General features: G+C 51.3%; 1 protein-coding gene across 1 annotated transcript in view; it reads left to right on the forward strand.

Moving 5' to 3' along the window:
* LOC129387870 (uncharacterized) overlaps window positions 1-19025 on the forward strand; it is a 45193-nt gene extending 26168 nt beyond the window's left edge. The window contains exons 3-5 of the mRNA XM_055077573.2: window positions 16531-16730; window positions 18280-18431; window positions 18501-19025. Of these exons, the coding sequence (XP_054933548.1) occupies window positions 16531-16730; window positions 18280-18431; window positions 18501-18663 (515 nt within the window). The 3' untranslated portion in view covers window positions 18664-19025. The remainder of the gene's footprint in view (window positions 1-16530; window positions 16731-18279; window positions 18432-18500) is intronic.
* The last annotated feature ends 3530 nt before the right edge of the window (window positions 19026-22555 follow it).

The following is a 22555-nucleotide window of genomic DNA, read 5'->3' on the forward strand; positions in this document are numbered from 1 at the left end:
CGACTTTAATGCCCCCAGCCCTCACTGGGGCTACCACTACGAAAAGACCCGAGGCCGACAGCTTAAGGAGCTCATCTCCTCGCTTAGTCTCACGCTGCTCACTGATCCCGTACATCCCACACGTTGCGGTAATTCGGTGTCACGTGACACTTGCCCGGACCTCTCCCTCACCCGTAACATCCGCGATGCTACGTGGGAGAATCTCGATGAAACCCTCGGTAGCGATCATTTTCTGCTCCGCATTGCTTTCACAACGCGACAGAAAATGCGCCAACACTGGGGCCAGGCCCGTCTTACCGACTGGACCAAGTTCAGATCTCAACCCTTCCCCCCGATCCGTGATTCAGACGAATACGCGGCGTGGGCATCCTATGCCCTTCATACGCAACGAGCGCACACACAGACCCTTGCCACCTCTAACGTGACTCCTGCTATCGACCCGCACCTCCTCCATCTCTGGGATGCTCGCCGCGGCCTCATACGCCGTTGGCGGCGAAACAAGCTGAACCGCAAACTCCGCTCCCGTATCGAGGCGCTCACTACACAAGCGGCTGCATATTCTGTGCAGCTTGCCGATTCAAATTGGACCGACACCTGCACGAAGGCAGCAGGCCAGATGAGCTCCAAGAGCACGTGGCGACTCTTCCGGAGCCTTCTGGACCCCTCCACCACCCGTGGAGAAACACAGCGTCAACTCCGTCGCGCCTTGCATGCATATATCAGGGCACGACGGATCAACTCGCGAAGGATCTCTGCGACCGATACATTTGTCGCACGGTCGACCCCGTTGGCCCGGAATACACATATTCTGGTTCCCCCAATTCCAACCTCGACGCTCCATACACGCTTCCCGACTTGCGGGCGGCGCTGGCGAAAATGCGGCGGGGCACGGCTCCCGGCCGGGATGGCATCACAGTGTCGCTCCTAGCCAATCTCCCCGACCAGGCTCTTTTGTCGCTGCTCCACCTTATTAACTCGATATGGGACGGCTCGCCACTCCCATCAGAATGGACCACATCGCTGGTCACGTTCATCTCCAAGCCGGGCAAGCCGGTTAGCATTGAGGCCCTCAGACCCATCTCTCTCACCTCTTGCGCCGGCAAACTCATGGAAACTATGGTCCGCGACCCCCTTTCCGCCTACCTGGAGGCTAGGGGGACCTTTGCCGACACGATGTTTGGCTTTCGCCCGCATCTGTCGGCACAGGACGTCTTGCTACTGCTCCACCACGATGTCACAGAGCCGACTACTATGCGCAAAAATGACAAAGCCGTTCTCGCTCTCGATCTTCGGGGCGCGTTCGACAATGTCAAACACAGTAGCATTCTCGCTAATGTTTCCACCACAGACTGCGGACAGAAGACTTTCGACTACATCCGCGCTTTTCTTTCTAATCGCGCCGTCTTCATCCGCCTCGATTCCACCGAACACGGCCCTTACCCACTAGGCACACGGGGTACACCTCAAGGAGCGGTCTTGTCACCTCTACTCTTCAACTTGGCCATGCTGAAGCTCCCCTCCGTCCTGCAGAAGGTCGAGGGGATACACCATGCGCTCTATGCTGACGATATTACAATTTGGACCAACACCGGCTCTCCGGCTGAAATCGAGGAACGCCTACAACAGGCGGCCCTTCTAGTGGACACTTACGCCGCTTCTTGCGGCCTAGAGTGTTCTCCATCCAAATCGGCACTCCTATCAGTCTCCCGCCTACCGCCACCCCTGATTACGCTCCCGTCCGGCCCTGTCCCGTCGGTCCAGGACCTTAGGATTCTCGGGTTTCACCTCTCGTCCTCCCTGGACCCTAAGGGTACCATAGCTGCTCTCCGACGCACCAGCGAACAAGTGAGTCGTATGATTCGGTGGGTCTCTACCAAGCGTGGCGGCCTCCGAGGGACCCAGTCCCTCCAGTTGGCCCAAGCGTTTGTGACTAGTCGGGTCCTCTACGCCTCACCATACCTTCGCCTGCGTCGTCACCACGAACACCAGCTGGATATTCTTCTCCGTTCCGTGTACAAACGCGCGTTGGACCTGCCCATCACTACTTCCAATCGCCGCTTTGCGGCGCTGGGGGTGCACAACTCCTTCGCGGAGCTGCGGGAAGCCCATCGCGTCAATCAACTCACTCGTCTGTCGCAGACGCCTTGCGGGCGCCGCCTGCTACACAGACTTGGCCTCAGCTCAATCTCTAACCCGGTCCCTCCCTCCCCGATACCGGAACTCTGGCGCCAGAAGCTATGGGTGAAGCCACTCCCCCGCAACATGAATCCCGAACAACACCCCGGTCGCAGGCAAGCGCGTGCCGCTGCCCTCCATGCGCGCCACTCCGAACGCCCCGGCGTATTCTACGTAGACGTCTCGGGCCCTTCCCCCTCAGGTCACTTCACGGCCGCTGTGATCACCGAGGGTCACCACGTCGATGGCCTCTCGTTCAGAGCCGACACTGTAACTCATGCAGAGGAGGTTGCTATCGCTTTGGCCGCCTCGCACCCCACCACTCGCACTATCTTGACAGATTCGCGCTCAGCCTGTTCTCGATACATCCAGGGTTCCATCGCCCCGCTGGCGGCTAGTCTCCTTCGGGCCGCCTCCTGGCGCTTCAACCCTCACTCCATCAGAATAGTCTGGACCCCAGGCCACACAGGTCTTCCCGGCAACGAGGCGGCGAATGCCGCTGCCCGCGCTTCTTTCCTCCGGGCCGCTGCCCCTTCATGTCCTGTGTCGGATCCTGGCAACTCGAGCCTCACACGCTGCAGCGATATTCTGGATTATTATCGCACTTCGCGCCGACTCTACCCTAACCCTGCACGCGGTTTGGCGAAAGCGGACGAACGACTACTACGCCGCCTTCAGACCAATACTTTCCTTAGTCCGGCGGTCGCCCGGCACTTTATGCCGGAAATCTCAGGCACGTGCCCGACTTGTCAGGTCCTCGCCGATACCTTTCACGTTGTGGCTTCGTGCCCCGCCACTCCACTTCCCTTTTCATCCCCTTTCCCCATCCCTACTAGAGAGGCTTGGGAGGAGTACCTGCTCGGCTGCTCTACCTTGGAAACTCAACGTTCCTTGGTGGCGCGCGCCCGGGCAGCGGCCATCTCCAATGGCGTCCCGGAATAGGGGCTGCCACTCAGGCGCACAGCAAGCAACTCTCTTATTAACTTCTTGAATAAAATGTTTCTACCACCACCACCAGCTCCAAATGCCGTTGCCATTCGCTTTGTGCGCACCAGATATTAGTGCGCATTTGTGACAGGTGTGCCGTGCGGTACGCGCAGTCTCTTTTTTTCCTTTTTACTTCAGAAAATGACGCAATGAAAGCCACCAAAATGTACTAGATTTACGTCATTGCAGATGAACTACCTGCCAAGGCGGACATCATTTAAAAGAAACACGAAAGCAATTACATAGTTTATGGCACATTTTATATTGAAAAGTCATTAAAGTCCAGTTGCATGTTTGTACCTTTTAATGTCGCCATATACCCAGTCAATTTAGTCGTTCAGTTCACCTCATTCCAACCGTACGCTCTACAGTATTCCTGCGCCGCATAGCTCATCAATTTCCCGAGACCGAGTCAGCGATGTCGCGCCTCCGCAACTGTGGCGGACTCGGCGCTCAGTGCTCGCCCCGAGCGGACGTGCGCAACGAGAGCTCCGCCGAACTGGCAGAGCTCCCTGTCATCGCTGGACGAACTTTGGCCCGCCGCACTGCGCCTCGCCTAAACATCGGCGGCCTCGGCCGGCCCCAGCACAGGGCCCCGGCCCGACCCCGCGCCGCACTGCAGGCGCTTCGCCGCCGCCGTGCTCGGCATGGATCCGCCGCCCTCGACAGCTACGACTGCATCGCAGCCTGCGCAATCCACCACGCTGAACCCACAGGGCATGGACTTTGGTGACGCTTCACAGGGAGCATTTACGTGCGTGACCCCTTCAGCACCGCGGCAGGACGAGGCCACCACCATAGTTGTGAAGTTGACCGATGGCTTCAACCTCTCCTCAGTAACACCAATCGAGTTGAGCCTACAAATTCGTCGGGCGGCCCACCTTGCCAAGTTCGAGAGGCAGGACACGGTCGTGAAAATTCGAACAGCCCAAAACCTCATCGCCATCGACACGTACCGTGCATCGGCCACCACCAAACTACTCGCCTTACAGTCCGTGGATGTCTGCGGAAAATCGCACCCTACTGCGCCAACGACCCACAGAACGCCCGCGCCGTCCTGCACGGTGTACCACTCTCCTTTTCTGAAGATGCTGTACGGGAAGAACTCCTTTTTCTGGGCCGAAAAATCCTGTCTTTTCGGCGACTTGGCAAGACGGCGTCTCTCATAATCACGGTAGAGGGCCCTGAAATACCAAGGAGCGCCATCCTGTTTTCAGCGGTCTACCGGCTGTACCCACCCAAGCCGAAATGCCTTCAGTGCTGGCATTGTTACAGCCTGAAACACAGATCTGATGTCTGCCCCAACGCCTCGACATATTCGTGCTGTAGATCTTGTGGGCAACATTTCCCCCCTGGAACTGACACGTCTCCTCACGAGTGCGATATGCGCTGCTGCAACTGCGGGGGTGACCACCCGGCTACGGACGCAAACTGCCCACACCGCCGCGCTGCGGAGGAGGCACTTCGCCGACGCAAACCACCGACACGCATCAATACAAATCACCAAGCAGCCCACTACCTCTCACGACCGCCTACTCGAGAAGACTCCGGCGTGCCAACCAGCAACCGATATTCGGCACTCGACACCGACTGCAGCCGTAGCCGTAGCCGCAGTCGCAACCGGAGTCAAAAGTCACAACCGCAAGCACAGTCAAAATCGGCCCAAACAGAAACCGAAGCCCGCCCACAAGCAGAAGGTGGACTTCAGACAGAGCCAGACAGCTCAATCACAATGTGATCAACACGATCCGCGCCGTCCTTCGTGGCAGCAACTACCTAAACCCAAGCCTGCTGCTGACGACCCTAACTGGCCCGCGCTACCTAACCAGCGACAGACGCAGTCTACGCCTTTAAAGGTGAGTGGTACAGCTCTCCCAGAAACTGCCCCCACTCCGCAGCCCTCCCCATTGAGCTCAGACCTTCTGACAGAGGAGTTAGATGCACGTATTCGTCGCATCGTGCAACAAGCGATCGAATCTACTATCGCAACTATAATTACTGAACAGATACAACGCGCCATTTTAACCGCTCTAACCCCCTTGTCAAACCAATTTGCACAAATTTCCACCCGCCTCCAACATATAGAGGACACTATGCACCCACACAAACGCCCCATCCCCCATAACCCTTCTGAATCACAACATGGCCACTAACTCTAGGCAAACACCTCCGATCCCAACCCCACCATCTCCACCTCTCACGATATGGCAATGGAACTGTCGTGGTTTCAGACGCAAGAAACAACATCTCCTGCAACATACGCTACTCATGAAAACAGAACCGGATATTCTTGTGTTGCAGGAGACCCACGGTGCCTTTCCCCTCGCTGGCTATGAGCATTTTGTTGCTCCTAGTATTACATACAAACAACGGGGTACGTCAGACCCGCTTACTCCTACAGTGACGGTGACTTACGTCAAGAGCTCCTTGCCCACAATCCAACTCGACACTACGCAAATGAATACACCAACAACTGAGCACGTGAGCACGAGGACAGACGTTCATGGTCACGGTCTAGATATTTTAAACTGTTATTGGACGCCAAACCAAAATATCTGGCTGTTATCAAGCTACGACCCGTCCCAGCAACGCTTAACACCTCACCATACTGTCCTAATCCTCGAGACTTCAACTGTCGACACCCTTCTTGGGGATATGACCAAACATCAACGCTCGGCCGCAAATTAGACACCTTCATGTCAAACTACAAAGTATCTCTCCTAAACGACATTACCACTCCCACCAGATTGGGAAACTCACGTGAGAAGTACACAAACCCTGATCTCACTTGGTCAATCAGCCGCTACAACATTCAATGGGAGAATACCCAAGACACTCTTGGGAGCGATCACTCTATTATTGAGATCCGGCTTCCCTTGCGTACACAAAGGCCAAGTCAGACACCCCGCCACAAAACCATCTGTCTCGTTGACTGGAACAAGGCGTGTAAACGACTCGAACTGGATGAGATTGATGAGAACACTAACCCCACAGAATGGACAAACAATGTACTGCAGGTTGTGTCCCAACATGCCTCCCGCATTGCCGCCACAGAAGATCAACCCCAGGTCGACACTCACCTCTTGGCCCTCTGGGAACGACGCCGCAAACTGGTGAGCTGGTGGCGCCGTGCAAAGAATAATAGGACGCTCCACCAACGTATACACACCATAACTCAGGAGAGCCAGGAATACGCTGACCAACTGGCATCTCAACGGTGGTGGCAAACATGTGAATACCTCAATGGCCAGCTTCACACACCTAGAGTATGGCAAATATTTCGCACTCTCATGGGCCAAGCCAAACCTCGCTACGCCCTCCAACGATATCAAATGCAGACCGGGCGCTCCACAGGAGAAATTATCCAAGAACTGCGAGAGACATTTTATCCGGAGTTCAATCCACCACCACTTGCACCTTTTCCGCAATCACCAACCAAGCCAGAAGGGATTGACTCCGCATTTACACTCCAGGAGCTGCGGTCAGCACTCATGCAGCTCCGACGCAATACAACTCCGGGCCCGGATCAGATAACATATACCATGCTCCACAACCTGCCCGAAAACCACCAGAAGCACCTTCTACACCTCATTAATCATGCATGGGAGACGGGGAACATTCCACAGTCATGGAAGGAAGCTTTAGTTATTTTCCTCCCCAAACCTGGCAAACCTTCCAACACGCTTAAAAACCTTCGACCGATATCCCTCACATCGTGCGTGGGAAAATTGATGGAAAAGATGGCCCTGACGAGACTAGAATGGCACCTTGAGAGCCAGAGCCATCTCCCAGGCACACTCGTCGGTTTCCGCAGGCACGTATGCGCCCAAGACGTGGCCTTGCAAATTACCACAGATGTCTACGATCACCCTAGCTCGGCACAACTCCGGACAATTGTAGGCGCGGATATCAAACGTGCCTTCGATAATGTCCTGCACCAAGCCATCATTGACAACCTAGCAGCCACCAAACCCGGAAACGCATGGTTCGCTACGTCTGCGGCTTCCTCAGTGCTAGGCAAGTGCGCTTCTTGGGTCCGGACACCCAGCCATCACCGAGAAACGCCACAAGGTTCCATTCTGTCACCGACTCTCTTCAACTTGGCGATGAAGGACCTCCCCGCAAAGCTCAACCTCGTTACAGGTTTACGCGACGCAATATACGCTGACGACATCACACTTTGGTGTGCGACCGGAAACCCAGGCGAACAGGAAGCCACACTTCAAACCGGCTTAGACATCGTCAACACCTACATACTCCAGCTAGGCCTCACATGCTCCCCGGAAAAATCAGAGTACGTCGTCGTACTGAATTCTTCTACGCGCAAAGCAGCTGCTGAACACGCCCACATCACCTTGACTATGACCGGCGAACCTATCCCGCGCAGAAAATGTGTCCGCATCCTCGGATTTCTGTGGCAAGAGAATGGACGTAGTGCGGAGTGGCTACGGCGCATTCTCCATCAGGCAAGTCAGGTCATACACATGATGACACGCGTAAGCAAGCGCCACGCAGGCCTGCGTGAACACGAACTCCGTAAAATTGCTGAGGCAGCAATCTACTCCCGAATCCTCTATGGCCTGCCATACGTTGCACTTACACGCACACAGACCAAACGACTCGAGGCTTCTTTGCGAAGATGTCACCGCATTGAAATGGGTGTTCCCAGGTACGCCCGTAGCATCGATGTTGAACGCGCAACCCTGCACAACACCTTGGATGTGAAGGTCCAAGCCCACCGGGAGTCTCAGCATCTCCGTCTGAGCACCTCGTCCCAGGGACGTGCCATCCTGCGAATGTTGGGACACGACACTTCACCACTTCCACCTCTTTCCATCGATCCTCCACCATGGATAACTATCCCTCGAATCGAGGTCCGACCGATACCCCGGAATATGCACTCCGAACGCAACGCAGGTAGGCGACAGGCGCGGGCGACCCATCTAACTGACCCAGCGCATGACACCTACTATGTTGACGCCGCCTTCTCGCCGACCGCATCCAAGACGGCAGTCATCGGCCCTCAGGGTGACATCACTCGTTGGCATAGCGGAGTACCGTCTCCAACCGATGCCGAGATCCTTGCCATATCGGAAGCCATTACTATTCCCCCTCACTCCACGCCAACCATAACCGTTCGCTCAGACAGCCAGGAAGCCCTTCGTTCTTTCGCAAATAACCTACTTCCCTGTCATATTGGGGCATCCCTCGCGCTACACATGCAACAGCATCCCTCACTTCATGTCCTCTTGGAGTGGGTGCCGGGCCATCAGGGGATACAGAGAAATGAGCGTGCTCACTCCCTCGCTCGCGAGTCTAAAATACCGAGCGCTCCTATTCCATGACCCGACACCTTGCGCCAGAATGCACCGCGCTGAACACCGCAAGCAAAGCCGCGCTAGGCACCGCGAACTGCGCTCGTCTGCATGTACCCTTCCGGCCCCCGATTCCTCCTTCACCCGCCACGACGGCTCCCTAATTCGTCAGGCTCAAACTCTAACACTGGCGAATGACGCCATGCAACACATTATTGAACAACGCCGCGGCCACCCGGCATGCCCGGTGTGCGGCGGCTATCCCGACGTTCGCCACACGTACTGGACCTGCCCCCGTGCACAGTCCTCGCCTTACTATCTCCCCACCCTGAGCCCATCTTACTGCTCCTTAACTCAACTCCTTACTGTTGGGAGAGCTGGACCACTCCGCCTGAACCCCACCGAACCGCTTTTTGGTCGCTCCTTGTGCAACACATAAGGCACGTTCAGGGCGCCACCACACCCCCCGCTCCGAGTGCTACTACATGATCACACGGCACCGAAGCGGCGGACGGCACGGACGAAGAGCCGTTTCAAATAAAGTTTTATTCATTCATTCATTGTGGCCACAGCCGAGGCGGCCCTCTTGCTTCTACGCTGCGTGAAGCGCACAATGCCGGCCCGCTTTGCAGGTCCGAGTAGCGAGGGCAACTCATCCATGGGGGATATTGCATGCGCGACACCGCCATTACGGAGCCGTAAACTGCGTGCTTCATTTTTTAAAAATAAATTTCAGCCTTCCAACAGTAAGAACTTGCTCTTCTCAATGCAGCACATTACATTCAAATCTGTTCAGCGGTTGAGACCGCTTCTGCGTTTCGCGTGCATATGGATAGGAAAATCGCACTTGTCCTCGAGCAAGAAAGTTGGACCCAGGTCGAATAGGCCACAGCTAGGTTGGACCAAATGGTTAGTTTAACCAACTTAGCATTCACATCATTTAGAGGTATCTCGCTCTAATCAGGGGTTAGTTGTAAAAAAGAAAGGAAGAGCTACGAAATAAATCAGTTACTACCGGTTCACTAAGTTTTTTCGAAAAGTATGAATTAAATTAGTTTTTCCTGTGCACTGTGTGAATTCGAAAAATGCTGAAAGCATTCTTATCCATAACCCCAACGGGTAAGAGCTACTTATAGATGCGATCATTCCACGTGTCCAACGAGGATGGCCCAACATCCCAACATGTATGCCGTATAGCCGCGGAGTTTTGAGCCGAACGCTTTTAAATTTAGTCATCATTGCACTCGCCGACAATCCGCCAAGTTCCGTTCAACCGTCTATATATGTACACCAACGACATGTGTATTTAGACGTCGGGTGTGACACGACTTGAACTAGGCGTACGGCTTCAGAAGGCAGCCACCTTGAGATGATGCTAATTAGATGTCAAGCAAAAAGTGCGCAGTGGTGGCATTTACCCGAAAGCCAATGTTTGCATGCGGAATATCCGAATCAACGGACAACTGATAGTATCTAGGAGAAGCCACAGGTCACGGGAAGCAGTGATTGGCAGAGACCTGTCCTGAACTCCTCACGTAAACTGTACACGTGAAAAAGCGGCTGGCTGTTACTTCTTCCTTGCAGGCAAGAACCGGGGGATTTCCGCACATTTATGTTGCAACGCGGGGCCTTGTATTCTTGTGGTACAGCCTACACGCCATATCCAACACCTGCAACAAAGCCAACTTGCGCGCGATTCAGGGCATTCCAAGCAGAAGAAGCGCTTGGGATATGCCTCGGCTTAGCGTGCAGCGCGTGAACAGCTGAAACTGTCTTCAATGCTCAATCACGACGCACATTGAAGCTCAGAAAGTGCGTACCCACGTCAGGCACTTTACCGGGATACAAAAAGGCCCCACACGACGTTAAGCGTCGTGTGGGGTCTTTTTGTGCATATCGTGATATCATGATATCATGATTCGCTAACATCAGCTAGGCTACAGGCACCTGCGGTCCGGCCGTTTACATGATAACCGAGTTTTGCGCCAAGACCACGCGCACAAGAAAGGAGGCAACATGGGCGGTTGCTGCAACGGTTTAACGAGCGCAAAAACATCCGGTAGCCACCCCGAGTGCACGCGTACAGGACTGGGTTAAAAAACCCGCTCTCTGAGCAAGCGTGAAAGAAATTTCTGCTCGGCCTCGTACAGAGAAACAGACGTGCCAATGACACAATTCGGGCCAGCTTTTCTAATGTAAAAATCTTCCAAGGCTTCACGTGCCGTTTGTTCCCTGCCACAAAACCCTCACATCTCGGAACCGTGGAATACAATTGGTGCAAGCCCTGCAGTGTTCTACTAGCCGTTCACCATCATTATTTTCTATATCTTTTGCGCGTTCCCTAAGTCGGTCATTCATGCACCGCCCCATCTGTCCAATATAGGTTTTTCAGCAGGGCAGGGGAATTTCTTAAACGACGTTTGTGGCACACTTTATGAAACGTTGGGCATGCCTTTTCTGGCAGCCAATCTTTTGGCCTTCTCAAGATATATGCGTCGGCTAAGCTGGGCTAGCTTTTAGGGAGCTGAAAACACTACGGTACGTTGTGTCGGTTAGCCACTTTTTCAGGCCACTTTTCTCACTTTTTTGTTTCCTCCATGGTGTTTTGACCGTCAAGTGCTCCTCACGATTCCAGCACTTGAGAAAAAGTTTGACCTACTACCTTCTGCACTAAAACAACTTAGTTAGGCCTCTTGCACGAGAACTCTACAGCAAGCACAGCGAACAGTTTTGGTGGCGCCGTGGTCATACATACAAACACCACGACGCCTACAGCGGCAGAACTCACGGCTCTGCATGCTCAGCGCAGGTCAGAGTGGATCCTGGGCTGTCGTTTCTCCCATTTGTTTACGCGCAGTCGAAATCGCTGACGCACGAAATCGCAAACCGCGGGATGGAGACGGCAGACTTGTGTGAGCTTGCAAAATCACAACTAAATTCCAGCGAAGCAGTTTATTTGGAGCAGTTGAATAATAATCTTAGTTAACTGTAATTAAATCACTTATACTTCAAAACGTCACCCGCATGTGACTTGCCCATTTGAAACCTTGCCCTCATATAACGCTTTTGAGCACTTAAGGATTTTCTTTCTTTTTTGGTGCAAAGGCAGTACACATTTATTCATCCGCATACGTTATACATCTCAATGGTCATTGACCATACTGTTCCCCCCACTTTCACCAAGTTTGATTTTGGCGGCATTTGCTGTTATGTCAAGTAAGCGGGACAAAATTTACGCCGCTCGTAAAACATACAAAGCTTCGGAGCACTTGCCTACGTAATTTATTGCAAATGCCGCAATTAAACCACACATCTTCAACGTTTCCTACAAAGTACCCATAACGTACGTGTTCCTAAATTTCACCAAATGTAAACAAGGTGCCTTCTTTATTTCCCCGAGGACGTCAGAAAAAAAAAAAAAAAGAAACTACGAACCCCGCATAATGCATTCAAAAAAATCCGAGGACACCTAAGCGCGGTCCTTCGAGCTATGAACTCCTGCAAAAAAGTGAGCGCGTTTTGATTTACCGTTAGAACGCAGGCTTGCGAGAAACGGGCGGACACACTCCAGAGAGCGAGGGCGACGCCTTCTCTCCTCTCGTCCCGAGGCGCGCTCGTGCAAGACAAGAAGGCCTGAGTGCTCGGCGAGTGACGTCACTGAGAAGAGGCCATCGGCACGCTCGGGGATACGGGTTGTATGAAGGGATCGCGGCTTGGTTCACCTAGCAGCCGTATGCTTTTATTGACCACACTTTTTCGTCAGTCTAAACTGCGGCATGAGCAGCAGGCACCTTACAAAGCATTTATTTAGAGGCACAGATACAAAACAGCTTTGTAAAACATGTGCAGGTATTGATTCCAGCACCTTTTTATAGCGTCGCGCTTTGTCGTCTTTGTAATGTACGTTGCTTGTGCATTATAATAATTATTATTATTTACTATACCCCACAATTCATACCTATTACTTCACATAAATTGAATCCATAAAAACTTTTCCTTCCGTATTTTTGTACCTATGGTTTTTATGGCGCGGCAATAATGAATGTAACGCACTCTATTAGTTTCACAATTGCGTATGAACAATTTTATTGGGGACAGATGTACTTATTGCAATCTAGATTATGCTTAAATGAATGATTTCGCTGTCGACACACTAATTACCACAGTGCGCTAATTTACAACAATTCAAATAAGTACAGAAACGGAATATAAAACATTCGTGGAGCTATTTACAAGGAAACAGCTGCCTTATTGCGCAGAGTTTCAGCTTTTCTCTTCCTTGCCTTAGCATTGGCATCCAATATTCTGTCATTCATCTTGCAGCAGTAGTTCTTCAATAAAATATTCGTGCTACACCGCAAAAGGTGCCTTAACACAAATTGACATTTGTGTCCATCCTCGCAGGCGTCGAACTCTGAGGAATCATCACTGACGAACAGTTCAAGCGTGAGGTCAGTGTCTAAACGACGTTGGTTTGGCAGATTAGTAAATTCCTCTTCCTGAACGTAGACTTTTTGCTTGTGATAAATTGTATCAGGTCTTCTAGGTTTAGAATCTTATCCGCTTCCTTCTCCTTGCGGAATGCTTCAGCAGACGCTTCACACGCTTTCTTCAAAGAAGCAGCTTCAGGACGCATGCGCTTGGAATCAGAATCCTCCCTCGAGGTGCTTGGCTTCGAAAGATAAGGTGGACATTGAGGAAACTTTGATGGGACTGCGCCTGGGCGAAAACGCAGGCGTGAGAGCGGTGCAGTGACGGTGTGCCTTGCAAGGTCGTCGAGGTGAGAGAACTCCCGCACGATGTCGGCCTCAATGAAGTGAAGTTCAGAAACCTAGAAGGAAGTTAAAAGTTGCTCTAAATTTTATTCTAACATTCCTGATTTAAAGGAACTTTCTGTAATTGAGCAATTAACCTTCCCGTATTTTTCAAAAGTAACTATTTCAAGAAGTGCTGAACATCTTACCCTGGAGTGCGGTGATACAATGAAATCTGCACGTGGTATCGCCCTAATCCAGGCACTCTGGGCTTCTTCATCTTGCGGAAACTTGAAGACGTGATTTTTCTCCCCCGGTTTGTAATTCCTCCGGCAATTGGGCACGCAGCACTTATTAGGCATATCTTGGCATGGTACTCCATATTCCGGGGCAATGAAGACTCGCGGTACACACAATCGCAAGCACAGCACAAGTGTTGAGACTGCATGCACTGGTCACGTCTAGAAAAAAAATGTGCGTTCGGAAGCATGCGGCAGCATGGCCGAGCATGCCGGGACTTGTTTAACCGCGAAGCTATTCGAGGAGCGGCACGGCTCCTGGAACTAATCGAATAGTTGTCGCCGCCGTCGTCGCCTCTGTGTTCTCCGAATAGCCGGGGTTAACTATTGTATATCTTCCGCGCTTCATTTTCAATATAGGTACGCCGCTGGTAGCTTCGCAGCGCGCTGCACGGAACTTCTATGTTGGCCTCTTCTGCGTGACGTAGCTCAAGGGGAGAGGCTTTCAGTGCCGTTTCGCTGCCGTAGACTCTTTCGCTCGATGCGCCATTTGACGCTTTCGTATAAAAAGAAAGGGAAGGGGGGGGGGGGGGGGCGTTCAGTAATTTTTTGCAAGCTCCTGATTAAGCAATGAACGTTAATGTTTCGCCACTCATTAAACTTACCACTTTCAGAGTTTGAACTCGCTGTCTTCTACAGTTGTCTGCGGACTCTGGAAGACATGATAACGGATAACGACAGTATGACAACCCCGAACGCATCAATACGCAGTTCACTACAGAGGCTGTAATTAGCCTACACAGATTAAACATTCATAATTCTTCACTCACAACATGCTCCTCGCTTCGAAACGCAAATAACGTGCCTCGCACTGAGGAGAGCGGGAAAGCCAACTGCACGCCTGGTATAATGCATATTAGTAGAAGTGTTATAACACATATGTTAGGAATACTCGTATTAGGAAAGAAATGACTATTGAGTAATTATCTTTAAAGCGCTATAATTAACCCATACACTTGAAACTTCGGTGCATGTCACCCATAGGATGGCCCCCATTTCTTCTAAATATGAAATCACTTCCGTTTATCGGTTTCCCAGGAAAAGGGATAAACTTCGCAACTATTTCATGCAACGCCCCTGAAAGGTTGATAACGAGGGTTCAGCAATTTTCATCTAAGCCCTAAATAGAGAGTTTCGATGGGGGCGAAATGCGAAAACACCCGTGTGCTTAGATTTAGGTGCACGTTAAAGAACCCCAGGTGGTCGAAATTTCCGGAGTCCTCCACTACGGCGTGCCTCATAATCAGAAAGTGGTTTTGGCACGTAAAACCCCATAATTTTTTTAAATAGAGAGTTTTAGAATAGGGGCCCCAAACGTTTTGGGGCCCCAAAGAAACAGCGTCGAAGCCACTGCGCATGCGCGAGACGCAAACTGCGTTTGGGTTTTGCGTTGGGAACGCTATTTCACCGATTTAGCGAGAGCCCAAATAGCGGCCCCAAAAGCTTTGCGTCAGCAAATATGACGGCACCCATCGAAGCGAAGGCTCTAACCTAGCACTAAACTGGGTTCGATTCGTGGTAACGCGTGAAGTTCGCAAGCTAGGAGAAGTGAGTGTGGTTATCGTTTTCTCTCAACTAGCGAGTGTTATGAAGATTGGTTCATTAGACGCCGCTGATTCCGAATTCAATTGTGGATTTTATGGCTCGTAGGCTTAACACGGCTAAGCTTAGCTGGTGAAGGCACGTAAAGTTGGTTTGCTCAAAACTAAGCGCAACTAATTGTTTGCTGCTTACAGAATAACCTCTAAATTAAACGCCAATACACGCAAGTCAAAATTACTATACCTATCATAAAATGGTATATCTTATTTAATTATTTCTAATAGCTTTTCTTTGAGGCCGTAGTGGCGCTGTCAGCGCAAGACGTGAATACTTTGTTTAGCGCAAAACAACAGACACAAGAAAGACGACTGGACAAGGCGCTACTCTCAACTGACATCATTTTATTGCGTCACTCTTTTATAGACCGCTCAAACTAGAGGAACATGCGCAGTGAGAACCATGCGGTGGAGCCACCAACATCCGATCCCAAGAGCGCACTCATGCGACAGAATCCAAAAAACCAAATTCAGCGCTGTACAAGGTTAAGGAAGGCACACTAATGCACTGTGACCCCAATGACTGAATGAAAAATGCTTCCGATAACTCTCGGGCGGTGGTGTCACCGCTCTTTTTCAAAATCGTGGTATCACGAAACATGGGTTTGCACTTGCATGTTTTACAATGCTGAGCCAAATGGGAACCTGTGCCTGTTGGTATGGATCGCTCATGTTCTCTAAGGCGCTCGTTAACGCAGCGGCCTGACTGCCCTACATACACTTTGCCACATGACAAGGGAATCTTATAAACCACACCGACGCTGCAATCTATCAACTTCACATGGTTCTTTTCACAATCAGGTTTTTTACTTGTTTTAGAAATACGGCTGCACAACATTGACAGTTTCTGAGGAGCGGAAAACACTACCGGAATTTGGTATCTAGTGGCGACATTCTTTAGATTGTCTTTTGTGCCGCTTCCCTTTCAGTTTCTGAAGCAATACCTCCGAGACTGACGTCACCACCACACTTGGGTAACCAGCAGCCTGCAGCCTATTTAACTGCAATGAAACTCATGTTCGCAGAGTGATGACAAGATTTCATTAAGGAAGATTCTAAACACATAAAAGCGATGGCGCGTTTCACAGTCTTTGAGTGCGCAGACGCGTAAGGTAAATGTTCCTGACGTGCACGTGGCGAGCGCATCCAACGGGCGTGGCCTGTTTGTAAGGATAGCTGCAAATCTAAAAACTGGAGTTTACCGTCCCTAGATAGCTCAAAGTATTCATGGATTCGCACCAACTAGCCCGCCAGCGCAAGACGCTTACTGCAAACGTAAAACCCTATTCTGAAACTCTTCACTCCTGCGTGCCCCAACGCTAACACCCGATCAGATGGGCACGCAAAACCCCGAAAATTCCACCCCGGGCAAGAGCGTCACGCTGGCCGAACCACGCCGCAGGCCTGGAGCGGCGGGTGCTGCTCCGGCGGGGCGGCAACCTGACGGGCCTGCTGGCGCTGCTGGCGCCGCTGGCCGCGCTGCCGCTGATCGCCGGCACGGCGCTGCCGCTCAGCATGGCGCCGCTGCTGGCGCCCGCCGTGGGCACGGTGCTGGGACGCCGGCGCAGGAGGGACCTGCTCGCCGCGTTCGTCGGAAACAACGTGAGTGTCTGCAGACCCCGCTGGAAATTGCGTTCGGTGTGTCGAATCTGTGCGCATGTACGTACACACTGCAACTGCTCCGGACCACCTTCGCTCCTCGAAGAGGCAGGACGAGTGTCGAACAAGCTCGTGAACAACACTTTGCAAAGCTGTGAACTTGGGTGAAGGCAGTTTAAATCATGGATCCTGGACGTCAAATAGGTGTGACATAAAGCTACGCATTTCTCTCACATTTACCGCGGCAGTGGAGTTGTTTTATACTTGCAAGATGTAAAAGCGCCGCCTGGGAAGCGTTTTGTGAAGCAGCCGAGTGTTAAGAAAGGAAACAAAATGGGATTTAATCTATAAATTCAGGCCTAAAAATTTACTTTTTCTTTCCACCAAATTGAGCTCCAGTAGTTATATTTTTGGTTTCATTCGCTCCCTTAATTTTCGTAAAATCGTGACCTACAATTTACACCTATGCGGGAGGCGGTGCGAAGAGGCAGCCGCGGTTCAGGCCGACACCGCTCGGGTGCTCTCCTTCTTCGCTCTGCTTCGGGGGTGGTAGTCGCGCCGCCACACCTTCTTTCTAGTTTGCCTGTTGTCAAATTTTGTTTGAACTCTTTCAAATTGAAAAAAAAAAAGAATCATGGGGTTTTATGTGCAAAACCAAGATTTGAATATGAGGCACGCCGTGGCCGAGTGTCGATTCTGCGATTTCTTTAGTTTTCCATTACATATTGAACTTCCCGGTTCTTGGCCCATCCCCAGAGTGGGTAAGTGGAGAAAATTTACCGGGACGATGGGTACAGGTAACGCATTGGATAGGTGCACAGGGCGCGATGAAGCTCCCTGAATGTACAAATTTCGACATGCCTGTATACAACAGTGCAGGGCGCCTCATTGTTTTTTTTTTTTTTTTGAAAATTAATGCCCGCGCAAAAAAAAAAAAAAAAAACAATCAGGCTAGAACTCTTCGTAAGAGCATAGCATAGCACCGGCAATTCGACATGTTAGTCAAGTCAGCCAACGAAGAGAGTTCTCTTTCAAAAGGTGAAGCCCCAACAGAGAGAGCACATCAATGAAGAAACAGCAATGACAGGACAAGGCGCTTCCTGTGATGTTTCCCGATTGTTGTTTCTTCATTGGTCTTCTGTCTCTGTCGGCGCTTCATCTTTTGAAAGCTATGAACCAACTAGCCCCACAACGTGTTCTGCTGCAGAGGTTTCACCAGCGAAAAGCTTCAAGGCTCCAAATTTTCTCATCACTGGAGTCCACTGCGACTACTTGACATATAGGTGTGTACTCTTCTTTCTCTCGCCGTGCTGTCATATTAGTGTTCGAGCCTGCATCTGCCTCAGCCGGTTCAGGTGCTCAGTCATTTGGAGCAAGTCACCTACGTTTGGCGCATTACTGTCGTTTCAGCTGTGGCGCGAAAAAAAAAAAAAAAACCTACACACTTCTAGCGTCCCCGAACGGGACCGCCATTCGTATAAAGTTGCGAATTACCTCTAACCGTAACTGGTCCAACATCGTGATGCAGACACGTGCTTTTATTCATTCGCAGGAGGAGCAGACGCAGCAGCAGGACGAGGTGCTCGCGGGCTACCTGCAGTGCAGCGGCATGCTGGCCGCCGACAACCACTGCCTCGAGCGGCTAGCGTGCCAGTTCTCGGCCGATGCGCTGCGCGGACCACTGCACAAGGACGTTGCCTCGCTGTGAGTCCCCTTTTTTGTGTGCATGTCGTCCGCATAATTCCTGGTGCTCGACCGACGCGGTGTGTGCAGGGTCATCTACACCCTCCTCAGGAACCGATTCATCCCGGAGCGCTTCAAGCAGCGGCTGCGCTTGGCGGCCCGCCAGGCGCGCCCTTCGTCTTCGCCCGCGCACTGCCTGCGGCGCTTCCCCTGCGCCCAGCAGCGCCGCCCAGCGCCGCTGCCGTCGTCATGAGCCGGTCGTGTCGGCACATTGTGGAATACATATTCGGCGCCCTCTTGTGTGCGATTCTGACGGGCCAGCGGAGACGCCAGCGGGGACGGCCGCACGAAAGGAAGAGATCGGTGGATATTGAGCGGAGTAGAATTGGTGTATGTGCTCGGAGAAGAGTTGCGCGTCGGTCCGCCATCTTGCCCGCCGACGCATCCATGTTAAGCAGGAAAGCCCCTCCTGCTGAATGCAGGAAACGGCGCGGCTCAGCAGCCAAGTGTGCTTGCTCGTTCGTTCCGCGTCATTGGCAGCTGGAATTGACTTTCACATCAAAGGAAAACTCGAAGAAATAACGAAGTTAGATAAAATTGATTCTATAAATTGTTCGTCGCTCGTTCCACGTCGTTTATGACACAGTGCTTTTAAAGAAGAAATGAGTAACTTGAGCAAACAAGGATTGCGGATAAAACAAGTGCTAAAAATTATGTGTTTTATGCTTTAGAAATAACGCAAGATAAGTAGAATATTGCGCAGACCGAAGTACGTCTGGCGTAATAGACGCTGGATATACGGCTTCAAACCTTTGTACTTCGCAGTTCGATGGACTTCGACGGACTGTACTGCACTCTAAAAAAAAAGTTTGCACCCTTTGAGGTGTATATCTGCCACACAACAATAATCGTCATCTGCCTTGATGCGTTTCTTTACTTTAACGCTGCGAGCCCGGTACTTTCCAGTAACGAACGGCATGCGCGTTATCAGCATGATAGCATTCCCGACAGGGAAGTGGCGGGCGCGGCGTTTTCAAGAAAGGAAACGCATCAAGGTAGATAACGATTATTGTTGTGGCAGAAGGGGCACTCCAAAGGGTGTAACTTTGCCTAAGAGAGTAAGAAATGTTTACACCCTTTGGGGTGTATATTTGCCACACAACAATAATCGTCATCTGTCTTGCCCGCATTTCCCTTCTTGAAAACGCTGCGCTCGTTACTTTCCAGTCGAGAATGCTCTGTCATGCACATAACGCGCATGCCGTTCGTGACTTGTAAGTACTGGGCTCGCATCGCTAAAGAAAGGAAATGTGGGCAAGACAGATGATGTTGTGTGGCAAATATACACCCCAAAGTGGGCAACTGTTTTTGTGTAAGAACATGAATCGAGATAACTTCGCTGATGGAATGATTCCCTATCGTAGTGGCTAAAACGAGCCGTTTTTCTCATTAAACGTGGATTTCTATTTTTATTCATCACTAAAATTTGCGGAAAATTACATTTGGCACCCCACGCGGCAAGAACATGAAGCTGCATAAGTGGTCCACCACGTGACCTTCTACTAGTGTACGCAGTTTCTGGTCTTCTTATTAGTATTGTAATGCAGCATACTTTTTATTATTATAAGTTTTTCCTGACTTACAATGTGCAGATAAGCCTTTGTAATGCACACAAAAGTGGCGCTGCCTTCGCCTTCGACGGCTTGGCTCGTCTATCGACAGAACAACGACGACGGGGGCCAGCCAGTCATGACGTGTGCTTGGGGAAAAACGCGGTACAAATATAAGATGTGTCTGTCCAACAACGCGAGCTTATTGCAACAGCTTTTTACTTTCAAAAGTGGTTGAAAAGGTCAAAATGTAGATGGTTCACCACAGTTACACTCGCTCCAAGCAGAGCGATTGGCAGCTTGCTGAATTTACGAGCTGGGCTATCGACACCGCTCTCGCTTCTCAGCGTTGCTAGCATGGTTGCTCGAGTGCACTAGAATACGGCCGAGTAGGACGAGCGGCTGGGTAGAGGTGTGCGCCGACTGCCCTCGCTGCGCCGCCGACGTTTTCACTCGGCTAAAACCCCTTAAAGGGACACTAAAGGTTCATATTGCTTTTGCTTCACAAAGAGTGACGTCAGGGCCTCTCCTTAGTTTCATTCCTCCGTGGTAAAACGGCACCGGCAGACGGCGCTACGGCTTTTCTGCGCAAAACGCGAACGCGCGGCCAGAAACAGAGCCAAGGCAGAGCCGACAGCAGCGCGAAAGCGGAACTATTGGTGGCCAGCGGAAGAGAAAGCGCACGACGATAAGCTGGTTCTTTGTTTTATGACGCCAACTTCGACGCTCATTGCAATGGATGACCCTGGCAACGACACATTAGCTCGCGATGCTGGGCATTTAAGCACTGATGGACATTTAAGCACTGATGAACGTGACCTGCTGTTTAGGGCTCGCGCTGCCGGCGTCGTTGCGCACTACTACAACGACGGCCTGCTTTGAAAGGCACTTCACGCGACTTCAGTAAGTCGACGTTGAACTCGTAATCCTCTGGACGAAAGTGCAGCGAGCACACTACGTGATTTTTCGGCTCTTTGCCAGCGCGCTGTGGCAGAGGTACGGCACTTAACCACTTCGAACGGAGTGGTTCACTCGTTGGCACACAGTGATAAGTAACGTTGGATTCGCCGCTGCAACTGCCCTTGGCCAAGTTCCGCGGACCGTTCGCGCATCCCACGACGTCACATGGACGTGGCATTCTCGCTGCTTGTTACAAATGCAAGTTTCGCGAGCCAGCAGGACCACCGCAGCACAACGCGTTAAAGAAACAACTGAAACTCCGAAGCGCGCGCGGCGCGAAGTCGAGCGCGCAGAGTCGAGCGAAACGAAACCTTTCGATCACCCATACTACTCAAGGGTAACGTCAAAATGTTATTTTTTCTTACAATCGAATAGAAGTTGACAGGTAGCATTTTCTTCCGTCTCATAATCTAATGAAATGATCTTTTTAATACGAGTAGTTGAGTACTAGTGACATAAGTTATGATCAGGAGTGCTTTCGTCATCGGGCTAGTACCGGGATGTCGCTGGGGGGTCTCAAACCGTGTCATGCATTTACCTCAATTTCTCGGTCACTAAAGCTCTGTTCGCGATTATATTGACGCCTTAGACGTTCTAGAGCATTGCTTTATCACTTTAACTTGACTTTCTGGTAACCTTTAGTGTCCCTTTAATCTCCCAAAGTAGCGCCATTCGCTTCCCTCCTCCTCCGCTCGGCGCGGCCTCGACGGTGGCGCCGCCGGTGGTGGGCCTGCCGTAGCAGACGACGGCAAACACGCTAGGGGGGGAAATCCGCGGAAAAGCTTGTTCGAGCCCTGCGGAGTAGTTTTTTCAATACAGATGTTGCTTCGTCAGTCGGTAACTGGCCTTAAAAATGTCGTGTTGGAATTGTGGAAGAAATAGAGAAAAGGACTATTATTCAAGGCGTATTAAAGGCGTAAAGTGCGCGCACGTTGAGAGTTCGTGTTGCTGAAACACGACGCAAGCACACGGTGTGCTCAAACACGCGCGTAATTACCCAAGTTTCAGGTTTTGACAGCGTGAAAGTATGTGTACGTGGTTTCGTAGGTTCATTTACGTACCTGCAGGATACTTTTGTTCGGCCGGCGCGTGAGAGATTCCGACTGTCTGTGGTCAGCGATGCCTGGCAACAGGGCCGCTTTTTTCATTGCGGGGTGCTTTGGTAATCGTTACGATAGATTGTTTTTTTTTACAAGTACTGCTCCAAGAGGGCACATGTAACGGCTAACGGAGGCCTCTGAAGAGCACGTGACATTACAATAAAGCAGGCGGCGCAGGGAGTGTTCGCATACAAAATCGGCTGTCCGCTATAGCGGACAGCCTATCTTATACTCCCTTGGCATGCACAGGCTTCGGCGAGCCCCATCCAGCCCTGGTTCTAGCTTTGGTGCTCCCGTTGCAGCTTTGGTGCCCTGGAGGCGCCGTCAATAGTACGAAATAATGACACGTTGTTACAACTAGTAAATAAAATATATTGAAGAAATACAATCGCGCTGAGGCGCCAACTTCTAAAGCAGCGCTAGCGCGCCCGCGCGAGAATTATGAAACGCCAACAAGGAATTTACAGGCCCACGT

The sequence above is a fragment of the Dermacentor andersoni genome, chromosome 2 (genome assembly GCF_023375885.2).
Source record: "Dermacentor andersoni chromosome 2, qqDerAnde1_hic_scaffold, whole genome shotgun sequence".
Lineage (NCBI taxonomy): Eukaryota > Metazoa > Arthropoda > Arachnida > Ixodida > Ixodidae > Dermacentor > Dermacentor andersoni.